Below are 17,316 nucleotides of genomic sequence, written 5' to 3' on the forward strand. Positions count from 1 at the left end.
CGATGGCAAAATCATTAGGTGAAAGGAAAGCCAAAGGAGTTTGGCTAGTTTACTTGACCAAAATGAAGATGCAAATTGCTCGTAAACACAGTCTGTCTGGAAACCAGGGGCTTTCAACCATGCGGTTATGTTCTCAAACAGTCTTCCAGGAGGAATACAGGGAACAGAAAGCCTGGCCACTTTTAAAATGGAGGTAAATATTTAGGAGAGTGATGGATTCGCCTGCAGTTGCTGAGGACTGCGCTGGCTGAGTTTTGAAGGGATGAAAGGGAGTCCCTCCGACTCCCCTGTTCCACCAGGCTGAACAGACTGACACACCATATTGTCATTTTAAACAGATTCTGAGAACAAAAAAAGCCAGAATCTGCCTCTAAAGGAAAGCATAATCCAAATTCTTCATTGAAGTAAATGTTTGCTGTGCATTTTGTGCAGAGTTTTGATATTTTCAGCAATAAGCTGAGGGAACTCTAACGAGAGACAGAAGGACGACCGAAGAGGAATGAAAAAAAAGGCTTCACTTCAGCATCTCCTTTTTTTTTTCTTTTTTTTTCAGACATAACCACACATTAGGAAACATAACAGTTTTTAAAAGCAATCTTTTTTTATATATATATATACCTAGCTTGTTTCAAAAAGGTCGTTTCACTCTCATTGTCACCTCAGAAAAACAATAATGCAGCAGCCCTTCACGTAATTGCACAGGCTCGCCGGGTGGGTTCTCTTTCTTGTTCAATGAAGTATCATTCATTTAGATCAGAATGCAGTCTTTCTAAATTAGAGGTTTACATGTGTAATTATATAAAATGATATGTTTGTTTACATCTCCAAGTAAAATGTACATAGTTTTCTATCATTTATCTTTGAAATTCAATTTCACTTTGTCGATCCCTAATTTATTGCAGGAGATGAATGTGCTGTTACAGTGTTTATGCCTCTCACTGCCTGTGGGTAATAAAATTACCCTGGTTATTGCTATTCATTTCGACATTTCTGTGGTTAGGAATACGCAATAGTTTTACTTTCCTGGGTATGGTGGAAATCCTAATGCTATTTATTGCGGCTGCCCCTTTTTTCCCCCATCTAAAGTCTTAAATTTCCTTTCAAAGAGCACCAGGACAGTTGACAGCTGACGGCTATATTTCTCAGCAGATGTGTACTCTTTTTTATGTTCAGTATATGTATGGGGAAGCTGTGTTCATACCTTTGTGCCTACTGTTAATAAATATTTGAGATTTCTAGTAAACTCATCAGTAAACCAATCCAGTCCCATATGAATTTCTGCAAATCCAGCCCCAGGGCTCTGATGAAGGATCAGTGTATATAACCAACCAGTTGCTGAATTTATGGAACGTTTTTGGAAAAGCAGTGTTTGTTTTACTTACTCCTTTTGTCTGTTTAACTTGTTGGGTTAAAAGGCCTGTATTTTCACCAAACAATCCCAAGGCATTTTTCTCTTCGAGCAGAGCTTTCAAGGGTAGCTCTACAGAAAGTTTCCTTTGATAACTTCATATGGTTTTCTTTCTGTATCCTTGCTCCTTCCAGTATTTGAGAAAGGCAGATGGGGAAGTGCATCCGCTTTCGCCTGTGACGAGATAGCAGCATCAGTGTTGCAGGATGTTCAGAGCATCTCACAGGGCACAAGAACTCTGCAGAGAAAGTGCTCTCATTCTATATTCTTGTTTCCATTTCAAAATTGTTTTCTTTGAAGATAAGGATTGGTATCTTAATGAGGAGATGTTTCCCCCAGCAACCAGGGACCAGGCTTTGAGACAAGACCTCAGCTAATCCATCCAGACCATCTCTGTGTGATACATAAGCTCTGACCTAAATGGTCCTGTGCTGCCTGGCTGTCCGGGTCAAAGATGCTAACACGGCGGGTAGAGAGGGTGTAAAGCATGTGTTGCTGTGACTTGCAGCCAGGCAATTTATTCTGAGGTTTCAATCAAACCCTGCTTAATAACCTGAAGTCCCTTGTCATACTTCTTGTGCTTTTTTATTGAAATGTTTTTATGAATATGCATAGCTGGGAAAAAAAAGAAAAATAAAAAGAAGATGATTTAATAATGGGCAGTAAAACACGCACTAAATTGAATCTTGTTAGTCTTTTGCCAGGGAAGGGGGAAGATACTTCTTTCCTACTCATCTTCCTATCTCTATAAAGACACTCAGCCTCCGGCTTAAAACAGTGGAACATACTGGGTTTCTTTTACTTTAGTTTGCTTGTTACCTGTCATATAGTCTTTAAATATTTCATCTAAACAAAGTTTGGAAATGAGAAATTAATAAAAGGGTTCTTTAAAATTTCATTTTTTAAAAATTTATTCTTTATACCATAAAATTTACACTTCCAGAGACAGCAATAAAATATGCTGTCTCTCCATACTAGATTCTGCTGTCTTCCATGCAGTACTTCAGGAAACAACTCAGGTAAGGGTATCCATCCAGAGGTTGAAGGAAAATAATTTAATTTCATAAAGAGGAGGCTATTGAACTCGCCCTGGCTTTATAGCCATATTAGGGAAATTCAATCTGTGCGAGAAAATAGCCTGCGGCAAACTGATTTTTGCTCCCTAAATGCCATGATCTTGAGAAATATGTGAATTTCTTCTAAGCCAAAGGTCAGTTTAGTTCACTATCACACCTACAACTGTGGGCTGATCTGGATGCATAGAGAATAAACATCAGAAGAAGCAAACCCACAGCAATGTTTCCCTCTGTGTACTATTGTTCAGCCTACCCAGCGCTTAGAAATTTCCTCTGCTGAAGCCTTTGAATTTAACAGCCCTTGTGAATTTTTCTTCTCTCGCTTTCTAAATACATGAATTAACTGGTTTCTAATGCAAGTATTTCAAGTAATGACTGTATATTGAAAGAATAAGCATTGGTAAGCCTCAGAGCTAAGTATGTCTCTGTAAATATGTATATTTTAGGATCATTTTTAACATTCCTCTCATTGGGTATATGTGCAATGTCACACTCATAAAGATGCACTCTCAAATATTTGACTACATACAGTATCTACAAAGAGCATCTTCAGTCATAGGCTTGCCAAACTGGTTAAGAGGGCTTTAAACTAAGTGGCAGGGGAAGGGGGCGTGGGAGTGAGGGGATCCTCAATCCATCCCACTCCTACCAGCTTGATGCCAGTGCCAGCAATAGATGCCTCAAGCCTGGAGAAGGTTCACAGGTCAGCAGGAGAGCACCTGAAGTGCAGCTCAAAGGAATTCCAACCGCTCCATCCAGCCAGTCACCTTCAGGGGGGGTCCAACTTAAGTGCCTCTGTGAAAACACGTATAGTATGGGGAACAAACAAGAGGAGTTGGACATGTGTGCATGCCTGCAGGGCTGTGATCTCATGAGCATCACAGAGTTGTGGTGGGATGGCTCCTATGGCTGGAGTGTTGGGAGGGAAGGATGCAAGCTTTTTAGGAAGGACAGGCAGGGTCTGTCACCTAAGATTTGGAAAGTAGCTGTTTGCTTTTTTTCTGTCTGTATTGCTCAGAGTTCTCACCTTGCTTACATATTATACCATATTTCTTCTCAAGTTATTAATGAAAACAACCAGATACATAATTATCTCTGTTAGTTTTAGGCCATCCCGTAAAATACATACCCAGCAGTATACAAAACCATTTTGGTAAAGATTGGCAAAAATGTCAGAATTCAAATTAAATTCTGGACCTCTGGTAGGATTACATGGGTGATGGGCTGACCCTCGTTGGACAGCAGGTGCCCAACAAGCCACTCTATCATTCCCCTCCACAGCAGGACGGGGAGGCGAAAGAAATAAGATGAGGGGGAAAAAAAACCAAAACTCCTGGTTCACAATAAAAGCAGTGTAGTAAGGCAAAAGGCCATGTGTGGAATATTCCTTTGGTCAGTTGGGGTCACCTGTCCTGGCTGTGTCCCTCTCAAGGCCTGCACACCCCCAGCCTACTGCTGAGGGGGATGTTGGGGAGGCAGCCTTGATGTGTGCCAGCACTGCTCAGCAGTAGCCACAACACCGGTGTGTTACCAACACCTTGCTGGCTACGGATACACAGCACAGCTCTATGGGGCTGCAGGGGGGGAAAATTAATTCCATCTCAGCCAGACCCAGCCCTTCATGGCAGTATCACAACCTCCTGAGGAAGGAATAATTTGTTTATGCAAATGGAAATACAGTTACAGAAGTTTTTGAAACAAAATATTTGGGCTTCAAATTACATTTGAATATAAATTTGTTTGCCTTGCTTTGTTTATGTTAAATAAGTTAATAATTTTCTGTGCATTTTCTTGACTAAAGATAAAAATTCAAAGATTGCTTCATTTCAGAGAGATTCTTAGGTAGCATAAATTTACAGAGCTTCTTTGATTGCAGTAGAATTGCTCTAGATTGAGGCTTTTGCCTGCATATCATCAGAGCGCAATGTGTATTTTCGGGTATTCCTCAGATATAGACATTTAGCATAGCCACATGTTTAAGCATCCAAGCAGAACTACTGTTCAGAAAAATACAATATATCACAAAAGACTCAGTTTGAGACAGAACATTATGCCACTTTTGAATAACAAAGCATACCTTAGCTGACACAAAAGAACCGACGAGCTGCTGCTTTCTTTTTTTTTTCAGGTTTGCTGGTTTTATTATTAATAAAAATGTGGTTTTCGAGAGAAAAAAATTAAAGAGCATTAGTCACACTGCTGAATTCATAACTGTTCCTTATTTTATGTCAGCTTCAATCATCACTACATACACACACGCATGCATCCAGACACATACCTGCTATTAATTCTAAGACACCACGTCTATGATCAAGTTACTATTTGCTAATAAAGTTACATTTCCAAAATTACACTTCTAATAGCTGTATGCTTCACTCATTGTAAACGTGAAGTAACCTCTCCTGTGAAGACAGGCTTAGAGAGTTGGGCTTGTTCAACTTGGAGAAGAGAAGGCTCCAGGGGGACCTTATAGCAGCTTTTCAGTAACTGAAAGGTACCTGTAAGAAAGCTGGGAAAGAGGGCATGTAGCAATACGACAAGGGGTAATGTTTTTAAGCTCGAAAAAGGTAGATTTAGGTTGGATATTAGGAAAAAGTTCTTCAGTATGGGGGGTGGTGGATCACTGGAACAGGTTGCCCAGAGAGGTAGTGGAGGCTCTATCCCTGGAGATACTCAGTGTCACGCTTGATGGGGCTCTGAGCAAGCAGATCTAGTGAAGATGTCCCTGCTTACTGCAGGGGGTTGGACTAGATGACCTTTAAAGGTCCTTTCCAACCTTACACATTCTATGATTCTATGTGGATTTTTATCTCTTCCACTCACCTTTTTTTCTTTTTTTCACTTTGTGCCTGTGATGTGCCCAAAGCGTTATCCCAGGCATCAGTGCTGAGTATTCCTCAAATGTTTTTATCACCGGTCTGAGCCCTAAGAATGGGTGATTTGTTTCCAAGATGATCCACTGACTGAAGAGTGTATAGGCTGATGTATTGGTTGAAGCATCAGGATTTCAAAGCCTCTTCCTTGCTCTTTCTTCTGTGACACTATGGCTGCACCTAAGCTGTAAGGCCGGTCTGACTTGTCACCTTCCCCAAATTTCTGGTTCTATTTTCCAAATTATAAGACAACAGGGTGAAGGACGCTGCTATTTCTTCTCTGTCCACATGCAGACTTTGTCTTTAGAGGGGAAGGATGCAGGAGGAGATGATGGTTCTATCCAGATCTTGAAAGGAAGTTAGTCACTATCAGCTGGGACATGTCACCATGTCCTGCAGTACAATGGGACACGTTGTGTGAGGTGAACTTACCTTCCAGCATCGCTGAGCTCTGTAATGGGAGGAGAACAATACCCGTTCGTTTATTAGGGTTGGAAAAGCACTCCAATAGCAAAAATAACAGGTGTTGTAAAAGAACAAGTTGTATAAGAACATATAATTATCTCCAAGCTGAAATTCTGGGTCAAGGAATGTTTTGGAGTTTCACAAAACAGGTCACTTATATGGCCTGAGGAACAGATGTGCCAGGAGGCAGAAAAAGATGTTTTCATTCAGAAAGTCAAAGAAAAGTATGAACTGCTGGGAACAAAATCACATAACCTTGCTTGTGAGCTGACGGTTTTACTGTAAATAACTTTTCTATTGGATCCAGTTTTCCTCTTCACTTTCATGGCTGCACTTAAAGAATCATCACAGTTATAAATATCTCCTGCCCTTAGCAGGACCATGATGTTTCCCTGGAAATTTGAGAGAAACCGTTTGAGAGGTGTGCTATGACTTCTGAAGCTTGTTAGTGTTTTTGACTATTTTGTGAGAAATGAGTGCTATATTTCCCAGCTGGCTTAGGGTGGTTGCCCAGATGGCTGTGTCTAGAAGAGCTACGGCACATACTGAAGATGGGAAAAAAAGAAAGGGTCATTTTTTATCATTGTCCCCTTGTGATTTTATATCATAACCAGCAGTGCAGCCTAACATCATTTCTCTGGGTTTATTTTTCTCCGTGAGTTATTTTCCTTTGATAATACCTTTATACTGTAACAGAGTGTGACGATTTAATACAGTTAGACAAGAACTAAAACTGGGATATATTCTCTTGTGGAAAGCCAAGTTTCTCTTAGTTGTCCCTGTATCTTGAAAATAAAGTCCTACATACTGCTAAATATTTCAGTTATTATGTCTCTATAGCATGGAGTACTAAATACAGGCAGGAGGGACACAGCAGTGTTTTCATAACACCCATGAAATCCACTTCTTTGCAACTGGAGTGATAAAACAGAAGTAGTCTTCAACATATTTGGAATTTAATTTTTTCCCTTCCCTTCCCTTCCCTTCCCTTCCCTTCCCTTCCCTTCCCTTCCCTTCCCTTCCCTTCCCTTCCCTTCCCTTCCCTTCCCTTCCCTTCCCTTCCCTTCCCTTCCCTTCCCTTCCCTTCCCTTCCCTTCCCTTCCCTTCCCTTCCCTTCCCTTCCCTTCCCATGATTGGTCTTAAACAGAATTCTTTCAAAGACAGTTTTATAATCTGATAGGACCAGATTCACGTCCCTACTAATATTTGACCATGATTAAATAAATATTAATATCAAGTAGTTGAGATCTGGTTTTATGTATAATCATATTTTAAAGAATAGTGTTGGGTAGAGTGATCTATCTGTGAGTTCAGGAATGTGTGTGGAAGTGAGCAGCCAGGGGACTATGGTGGGGCCACCCTGAGTGCCAGATGGACCAGCTCCTGAGAGAACAGGAATGGAAAGTGGCAGCCCTGCAACGACACCAACAAATGGCCAGTTATTTCTGTACAGCACTGTGACTGCCTAATGAAGCTGGACAGAACTGGCAGTTGTATGTAGAGCTGTCTTTAAAGCAAAAACAACTAGTTGTGCTAGCACAGTACTGGGATCAGGTCTGCAAACTGATGGTGATGGTCTGGTCACTTGCTCTTTAGGATGAGGGGTTAAGGCTGGGGTACTTAATCTCTTGCAATCTGCAACATTTAAAATACACACAGTTCTGTCACAGAGACTTGTTGCATATTCACACACATCATTTACAAGTAAATGGAGGTCTGAAAGCCCTCTGACCATTACTGCAGACCAAAAGGCTCAAGACCTTCAGTGATAACAGTCACTTTGTGAGGAGCAGCAGGAGCAGTGCTAGTAGTAGTAGTAGTAGCAGCAGCAGCAGCAGTAATAGCAATAGTTTTAGTTCTACCAATAAAAAACAAGCACTATTCATTCTGACAGTGATACTCAGTTTCAGACTCTTGGTCTTCAAAAGGCATGTGAATTTTTCTGCCTTTAGAAGATGATGAGGACAGAGATATTCTATAATTTACAGCTAGATATTTCTTATTTAAGAACAAAGTCTGTGGAGTTCATAGTGGCACTGTAGGAAAGAATAAAGTAGAAGATGATATAAAAATGGTCCTTACAATGTTAGGTTGTGCTTGATTAATATCTTTAGTGACCATGCATGTCATGCAGGGATATTTCACATTTGAATGATTTACCTTATCAAGTTATTTGGGATGAACTCCTTTCATAGTTAGCAACTTCTCCCCTGTATCTGTGCATTCTCTCTAGATGTTGGAGGATATTGTGTGAATGACACCAATTTGTCATCTGTGCTGTCATGTCTGTTTAAACTCATGCAGTGAGTAGATGTCTCCCATCTGGTGTAACTGTTGTGAATGCTTACAATTGCTTGACACAGGCAATACCAGTTGTTTTGGGTTTTCAGCCTTGTGCCAGCACCTGGTTCTTCTATGTAACTGTAATGATCCATTTTGGTTTCTGTGACCTCCCCTTGGGTGTCACTTCTGTGATCTAATAGATCCTTCAATGAATCACAGAATCATAGAATTACATGGGTTGGAAGAGACCCTTTAGATCATTGAGTCCAACCACAGCCTAACTGTGCCTAGTCCACCTCTAGATCATGTCCTTAAGCACTTCATCTGCACACCTTTTAAATACCTCCAGGGATGGTGACTCCACCACCTCCCTGGGCAGCCTGTTCCAATGCCTGACAATCCTTTCAGTAAAGACATTCATCCAGATATCTAAACTAAATCTCCCCTGGTGCAATTTCAAGCCATTTCTTCTTATTCTATCACTTGTCACCCAAGAGATGAGACCAACCCTGACAACCCCATGTCTGAAATATGGCAAGCAGGTTGACATTCCCTTGTTCATTTTATCCAATGACTTCAAGTAATAGTTCCTCCCTTCTCACCAAAATAGATAAAATGATTTCTCCAATGAGAATGTATGAGGAGCTGTGGGTGTAGGAATCTTTTGGGACTAGTGGCGATATGTAGATATAAAAAGTTACTGTCAGGGTCTTTTTGAAGAATTTAGTGTCAAATCATGAATTTGTTTGGCTGGTCTGATTAAATAAGTATAGGAGGCAATCCACGGAGTATTTATTTTCTCGCCTTCCTTGGTAATCTTTGAGATGAGGACCTCTGGAGAATTACTTTGTCCACTGGCATTGTCTCCAAAATCAGCTTTACCGCTGGGAAAAGTTGGTCCTTTATGCTCATCAGAATCTGTCAAAAAACAACCACATGACACATTTTCCTATCCAAATAAGCATTTTCTATGAGGGAAAACTCAAATCTGACTCAAATCTGCCCTTTAAATTTCTAGTGAGAACAAAATAAAAACTAAGCTGTGTTCGTAAAAGACACGCATTGCTTTTCTGGAGAGAACTTTGGAAGCGATTCATTTTCTTTCCTTGGTATAAATCTCACAAGAGGTTAATCATTTGTGAAAGTACATTGCTTTAAAAAAAAAAGAAAAGAAAAGGTATCTTGATCATCCTCCTGTAAAAGGGTACTTTATTTTAAAGACTCAATTTGAGCACGGAACAAATTGATGAAATTGTAGTACAAAACCTTTAATGCATTAGAATGATTACATTTGGAAATCATTATGTATACAAGTAGTTATTACAGAAATAACCTTCTTTGTCAAGTATTCTTGGCGTGGAAGTAATCAGCATCCTATCCCATTAATTGTTTGAGAACTCTGAAATCTTTAATGAGGTTTTTACGAAGGGTTTCAGTCAAATGCAAATGATTCATTGAAGCACTTAATCATAAGACAAATAGTGATTCTTTAAGTAAGCTTTTTTATTCGCTGTAATAAATGTAGCCTGCTAGCTGTAGATGCACAGCTAACTTTTTTAGTTACTTTTCTCACAGCATTTTTTCTTTAAAGATTCATTGTTAGTCAGAAAGTCATAATGGCTGCACTGAGAAAGAAAATGCTTGACAGATGTCAAGAAATCTGTGTCTGATATCACTTCAAATAGATTTCTTTTTTTTTTTCTTTCTCCTTTGAGTGTTTGAAAAATGAATTTATTTCTTCTGGTCGATAGAGACATATATTTTTCAACGGGTATTGACAGTCAAATATCATCCCTTTTTCACAGGTCTGATTACAACAACGTCAAGAAAATTGGATCGGGAACAGCAAGCAGAACACTTTCTGGAGGTAAGATTAAGAGGAAAATATATGTTAAAAGGTTAACTGATTTTTTCAGTTTAAAATCACTTCTTCCTATTCCAGAAGAGTGGTATTCTCCCCTCTCTCGATGTATGACAGACTTGCACAAAACAAGGAGCTGCCTGATTATACAGAAGAAATAATAGATTGTGCAATTCCCAAACACAGGGGGAAAAGAAATTGAAGAAATATGCACAACACCTCTAATCTGTTTCAGATAAATCTTTTCTTGTAGCCCGCAATTTTATTTGTGACAGAAGTTTAGACTATCCAGTGCGGGATAATCTGCCAAGATTTTCAGTGTCTCAGGTTAAACACGTTTTAAGTTTTGCATCTCAGATCCATAACGCAAACTTTTCTTTGGGATAAAAGCAGACTTTGACCTTGTTCACATTCACTTTATCATCTAAATCAAGGAACGATTTCTTATCATTCACTTATTAGGACTAGCAACGACAATTCTCAAGTTAAAAATTGCCCTCTAAAAGAGCATCTAAACCATTCCCTTGGCCCTTAGATGAATGTTTCTCTTTATAAGCAGCTCCCATATGTTGGATAGGGAGTGATATACTTGTAAACTACTGGTTTTACCACATGTGTTTTCTTTCACATTGCTGTAGACTGTGCAGTGGGGTTTTTTCCCTTTTGGGTAGAAGATCCTTGACTCTGTTCTTTTGTCTATTTGTGAAATAAGGAATGGTTGATTCGTGTTGGTACAAGTAAAAAAGAACCATATTGTCCCACATAATAAATCATTCCTACTATGTATTTTGGGAAATTCTCTTAAAACCCATACAAGTTAAAAACATCTGGACAAAACAGTTCCCAATGCAATCACTATCTGGCAGCAAAAATGTATGAGAATACACTTTTGCATATTCCATGTCTCTTTTTGTTTCTTAGAAATCCCAAATTATTTTAGTTAGGGCAGAACACAGGAAAGAAGGGTTAATTTATTAGTGTACAAGTTTGTTTTGTTTTATTTTGTTCTGTTTTGTTTTTCTTGATAAATCACTGTTGATTCTTACATATTCCAGGCCATAAATAAATGGAGGGAAATCACAGGATTTGCCCCCTTTTAGGATTTATTAAGTTTGAAAGTTAGTAAAGTAATTATGCAATCCAATAACTGCAAGCTTTCCAGTTTATACTGTCAGAGAACATTGCAAACGGAATGAAATTGGCATTGATTTTGAAATATATCTATTGATGAGATTCTTAGGTCTGTGAGTGTCTTTTGCATTTATGTGTTGGCCTTGGCGACCTCAGTGAAACATGCCAAATTCATATTTGCCAGAGGATTCCCAGACGGATGGGGAAGTGTTACTCTTGGTGTCAAAAAGAAAAAAGAATTAATTACAGGAATTAGGCTTTGGGCATCAATACAAGTTAATACATACTTCTCACAGATTTTCTCCCCTTTGAAAAAAAAAAAGTCTGCAAGATTATGAGGACTGAAGTGCCTGCCACAGGGTGCTCCAAGGCTTCTGAATGGGGAATGAAGTGGAAGTCAGACTATGGAGAAAAGATACACCTGAGCAGGGTGTTCTGGAGAAGTGAGGAGAGGACCACACTGTTGTAAAACTCACCTGGAAATGGTGTGTGGGAAAGGGAATCAGGCTCTGACAAGGACACAGCCCTGAAGACTAAATCAGCCCTTTGAGCTGCTGATGAAAAGTTGACCATTGACCATGGCTGCCTCTTGGGAGGCACATTACTAGGCGAAAGAACAAATAAGCCGCTGGGGATCTGGACCCAGGCTGGCCAAGCTGCACTCATTCTTGTGACACACTCAGAAGACTTTTTCTAAAATCCCTGGCTGTCTCTGTGTGTAATTAACCCCCTGGGGAGGTTTTAATTGACGAGACAACCATGGTCTCCCAGTAGTACAGTATTTCCCTTACAGCTTCATTTTGTAACATTCTTCCAGTAGTCTGTCTGGCAAACTTGGCTCCCTTTGAAAAGCTTTGATTAGTGCTTGACCTGGCAACCTTTGCTCCCCTTTGCCCAGTGCGTGTGCGAGGCACTGACAGACCTTTCCTAGATTCAACTTTGTAATTATTTTTAATAAGCCTGTCTTTTCCCTACCTGAATTTGTCAGGGATGCTATATCTTTACCTGCCAGCCCTTGCTGAGAAATTACATTACTAACAGTATTTCCTCCTGTTTCTCAAAAGTTGTTAGGAAAACGAGGTGAAATAAGAAGGCAGATACCAGTCATTGTAATTGTGCATAATGCCAGTGCTCATCTCCAGACCACTGCTTGCGATGGCTTAGGGTGGCTTCTCTGGACTCCCCTGTGCCTGCCTGTACCCGAGGAATCACAAATTGCCAGTGAGGACTGGATGTGTATTTTAGAGGCTGCCGTAGTTAGGAAAGGTGAATCTAAGTGATTGCTTCTTGTGTCTCAAGACACAAGAAGTCTGTTGCAAAGTGCGTGCTGAGCCCCGCTAAGCTGTGCATCTTTTCTTCTGTCCTCTTTAATTATCTCCTTTGGATGTATGGACCTCTGCATACACAACTATTTAACACTACCAGAGGCTCCTGTCACAGGATTTGCAAATACCAAAGAGTATGTGTGTTGTAGTTTTGCGTGGTGGGGTTCTGGTGGAGGAGGGGGGCTGCAAGGGTGGCTTCTGCAAGAAGCAGCCAGAATCTCTCTGCAGGCCTGGCAGAGCAAACACCAGCCAGCTCAAGGCCGGAGTCATTGCTGACCAAGGCCAAGCCCATCAGCAATGGTCACAGTGGGTTTCTGGCCTCCAGCCAGGGTCAGACCTCCACAGTGTGCCAAAGTGTGTGCAGAAAGGTGTCTAGATCCTGAGTTAAATGACACATGAGTAAGTCGGAAATAGACTCTCCTTTATAATATTTTTCTGTTTGTTTTGGTGATGTGGTTTGGGAATGTTGCTTTTTTGTTGGTGGCTTTTTGGAAGAAGGAAAAAATAATTCCTCTCCCAGATATTTCATCGATCGTGCCATTGTCAATGCTCTTTTTTCTCAGCTCCCAATTCGAGGGCTAATTTTTTTTGACACATCTGTAATGTCTCGCAAGACTGCAGGTTTTAGTCAGTGCTTGTTATCAGGCAGAATTTTTCTGATTACGTTTAAATTGGATGTCACTGGGTTTTATAGAGGATGGACTCTTGCTTTAGAGGATTCGTACTAATGGAATGGTTCTGCCTGAGATGGGAAGAAAATGACCACTTGATTGCATTACTTTCTCACATGAAACAAGCCAAAAGCATTTGTTTTATTTCACAGTCTTTCTTAAGGATTCTGTAGTTGGGCTGAAATATTTACATATCCATCTGAAACAAGGTAAATCTGTGTAAGAAAATACCAATGTATTTCCAGGTGAGGTGTAATTGCAAGTCTCGGGTGGTCTTTCTTTATTCTCCTCAATAGTTGGACGCTTCAGCAAGGATATAGGTGTCCTCCCCTTCTTTCCTTCTTTTATTTCTTTTTTCTCCTGGGCATGTGTCGTCTTCTGGCAATTTCTGTGTTGACACTTATGCTAATTTACTAAAAGGAAAAAACTCTAATTGGAGAACACTAGTGGAGTTTGAGCTGTGGAATAACACAGAAAACAGTGTGCCTTTTTTTTTCTGCCCGCATTTTTTATAGGTGCCTCCTAATCCTGAGCTGAGAGCTTTACAAACTCTAGTGGTTGTGCTGTATTATTTTATGCAAACATCTGCTGGAGCAGTGGAGGTCCAATAATAAGAAAGTAAACCATTTCATGCAGGATCTGTATCTTTGTGCTCTGTCAGCTGACTTTGAGATGTCCAGAATGTGAATAATTCCTGGTTTGCTTTCCAGTGTGCATGTGCGGCTCGATGGGAGAGGGTTGTTCAATCCAGGCTACATCTCATTGACTTGCACGTTCAGCCTGGGAAGTGGATCTGAGCGTATGTTTTCTCACCCAGAGTGGTTTCTGAACGTCTTGTTGCAGATGCTGGGTTATTTATCCCTCCAACACAGAAAAACTCTGAAAAATGCAGCCACGGCTGGGGAGTTCAGTTTGCTGGGAATTGCCAAGGCACGGCCCGTATTTAGCAAAAGAATCAGCTAAAAGAGATACAGGCATCAATGTGCAATTCTAGCAACAGTCTCGGATACTTTATGGTTGAGGGATGAATTATCCCTGGCAAGAGATGATTTCTTCATCCTTTTGATAACTGTATGTAGTAAGTTGGTGCATTTAAAGTGCTGATGCTATTGTCTCTTCTTGAGCACATGCAGTGCAGGCTCTTAAGTCATTTAGCAAGTTTTGAAAATTATATCCATAGTGTCTCTCTGTCTCTCCAATGTTTACATTTACCACTGGAGATTTATTCAGAAATTATCTTTTAATGTCTGTCATAGTAGAAAACTTCCTTATTCACAGCCTCTCTAAAGAATAAAAATAGTTGCTAATAAGCCTGGTCAGAACTTCACATCTCTTCAGGAGTGACAAAACACCGGAAGACAATAGATTTTAAAATCATGTTACAGCATCCTCAGCCTTTTGAGGTCCAAGTAATGTACCATAATTAATGAGAAGTGGGAGCAGAGTGTTGGAGTAGCGCAGCTAATTTTTAGCCAACTGTGTGCTATCAGAATAGTAACAGTGCCTCTCAAGCGCCTTGCTTCTGTCACAAGTCAGTATATACAAGCCTCATCAATCTTCCTGCTGTGATGCTTGAGCATAGCTCTGAGAAGGATGTCAGTAACAGTGCAAGGGGTTGTAATGAAGATAAGTTGGTAAATCTGATGTGTCAAAATACATGGGCTGAATGAAGCATATTGGTTTCTATTTACTGTAAGGACACTAACAGGGTACAATAAACTCTGTTACATGGTGTGTATTTATATGCAGTAATTAGAGGGAAGCATGCTAATCTGCTGTAATTGTAGCCTTCTAAAAGGAATTCAAATTTCCACTTGTTTAATGGGAAGTTGCAATTGTGAGGGGAATTTCGATCAAGGGCCTGTGATTTATTCAGCTTGGAATTTGTTCTGGAATATCACAGGGGAAATTGCTGCTGGAGACTTTGTGGCTACAGTTTGTGGGAGACAGTGGGGTTTAAATTCTTGAAAAGTAGCATTTTAAAATAGCACTGCCTCCCAGTTCTTCCCACAAACCCTACACTGGTGGTTCAGCGTTGGACCAGTGCTGCATTCTCTGCCATCCTCTTTTTCTCCTGCATCTCCTACGCAAGAACCTAACAGATTTAACCTTGCTTTTTCTTTTTTTGAGCCCATCCAGTTAGGCTGCAGCCTTTACTGGTGGAGATGCCTGAAGTCAGTGGTCCTTTGTGCGAAACGGCAACCTTTTCTGAAGGATAGAGGCAGCCGTGTGGCAATATGCTCATGTATATTTTTACAGGAGAAGTACAAGAGCTGAAGTTCATTGGGTTTATGTCGCTGAACAGTACTCTGCAGAACATTGATTGCTTAAATCCTGGATTATGAATCTGTGTAAGCATTTGTTTCATGGATCTTTAGCATTGCCCACATTTGGCAGGGAAAACTGCATTTTTTCTTGGTGACATGCTGGTGATGGGGTAAGAAAGAGGCAGTGTGTCTGATTGAACATTTTGTCTGAGGTTTAAATGGCTCCAAAGGCACATGCCTTTCCCTTTTTAACATTAAAGCTTATCAGATGATGCAAGGGGAATTAAAAAATTAGGTAAACAGCCTGTTATTTCCAACTTGAGCTTAATAATCATTAGTTGCTGTGTGTACTGGAAATAACTATTTTTGTATTATTTTGAGGGCACTTGAAAGGATTTTTAGAGGAACAGTAAGAATGTTCAAGAGTCAACTTTCTAAAAAGACAATGAAAGCTGTTTCATGCTGTTACCTTTCAATGGCAACACGTTGAATGTCAACTTCAAAGTTGTGAAGAAAAAGGAAAGGGAATAAAGGAAGGAAGGGAAAAAACAAAAGGAAGGGGGAAAATGAAAGGAAGGGAAAAAAAGAAAGGGAAAAAAATAAACAGTTCTAAAAAAATCAGAAGCATGTTCATCTCATGCTACATCTCCATGGGTTATCAGCAGTGGGTGAAGCTGCCTGTGGGACAGGTCGGTGTGGTGGTGGATCTAGCAGAGCCCCCAGTTCCTGGTGTAGAAAGGCACATGCTGAGCTGGCTCATCCCACGCTGCAGATTTCCATCCTGTGTTCTTCAGAAGTTATTATTTTGCACCAGCTTTCTAGCAATGCAAGGGCTCCACTTGCCCACTTCTCCTTCCGTTATTTTTTTCCCCCCACATCTAGTTGCTGTTTTCAGAAGTAGCCAACAACTTTCCAGAAGCTGGAGATGACAGGAGGTTAAAGCTCTCTTTCAGAGGGATATTTGCATATGACATTGCACACTGCTTCTTGTGTGTATTCAGGCAGAAAGCCTTACACAGCAAAATATGGGAAAAGTCCTGGTGTGATTTGTCTGTCTGCAGTGATAAGTGGTCTCCTCGATTAGATTATTGTCTCTAACTAATGTGATCTGATAAGTAGAAGAATTATCAAGTGTATCACTGAAAATATTACTAGCTCAGTTGTTAACTGAGTGGCCTCTGCAAGAGATATGAACAGGAATTTTAAACTGCAAAATAATTAAGGCATGGCATTTTTACAGATTATTCTCTTTTCTTTGATTATTGCAAATTTCAATAGCTCCCAGATGTCCCTTTATTTTAGATAGCAACTTGAGAAGTAACACAGACGACAAAGCCTAAGCATTGGGAAAACTGAGTTTAATAACATTTTCTTCATGCATATGGAATTTGAATTTTGTTTTCCAACTAAATAAGAAACCCTCTTCATAAATGATGATAGCAGGGCAAAATAAGTTTGAATGAAAAAAAAAGAAAGAGCTGTGTAGTTACATTCCTCAATATTCCATTCTAAATTCAGGTAGCCAATAGGAAATTTATACACAACTCTGATGACATAACATATACCAAAGGCAAGGGGCAAGAATGGGTCCACATATATCAAATAGTAGTGGCAAACCTCAGCTCATTTCAGTTATTCAGTGAAATACTAATGGCCTTGAGAGACTACATGTGCAAAGAAAAAGCTATGACATTTCCATGGTTTGTCAACTTTAAGTCAACCCCAAGGATGCTTTGTTTGCTTTTTGCCTTGTGCTTATGGGTTATTTCAGTCTTCATTTTTTTTTTAGATACTATTCATCTAATTCTTTTAACTCTCTCAAGATTCTAATTGCTTCTCATTGAAATGTCTTGCACATGGTCCCACCAGGACCATGTCAAGGATAAACACACTACCAACAGCTCAATTAGTGTATCATTTATATCCAAGTATCTGATTCTGTCCTCTCTTGGAGTG

The 17,316-nt window shown here is 40.0% G+C and overlaps 1 protein-coding gene across 4 annotated transcripts in view; it reads left to right on the forward strand.

The window, feature by feature from the left end:
• Window positions 1-17,316, forward strand: part of FAT3 (FAT atypical cadherin 3) — a gene marked incomplete at both ends in the record, with an annotated part of 342,641 nt that overhangs the window by 199,400 nt on the left and 125,925 nt on the right. For all 4 annotated transcript variants that reach the window (XM_084265956.1, XM_084265958.1, XM_084265957.1 and 1 more), the window contains one exon: window positions 9,911-9,972. In XM_084265956.1, coding sequence (XP_084122082.1) covers window positions 9,911-9,972 — 62 coding nt within the window. The remainder of the gene's footprint in view (window positions 1-9,910; window positions 9,973-17,316) is intronic.

The sequence above is a fragment of the Gallinula chloropus genome (assembly GCF_964237585.1).
Source record: "Gallinula chloropus genome assembly, chromosome: 1".
In the NCBI taxonomy this organism is placed as follows: Eukaryota; Metazoa; Chordata; class Aves; order Gruiformes; family Rallidae; genus Gallinula; species Gallinula chloropus.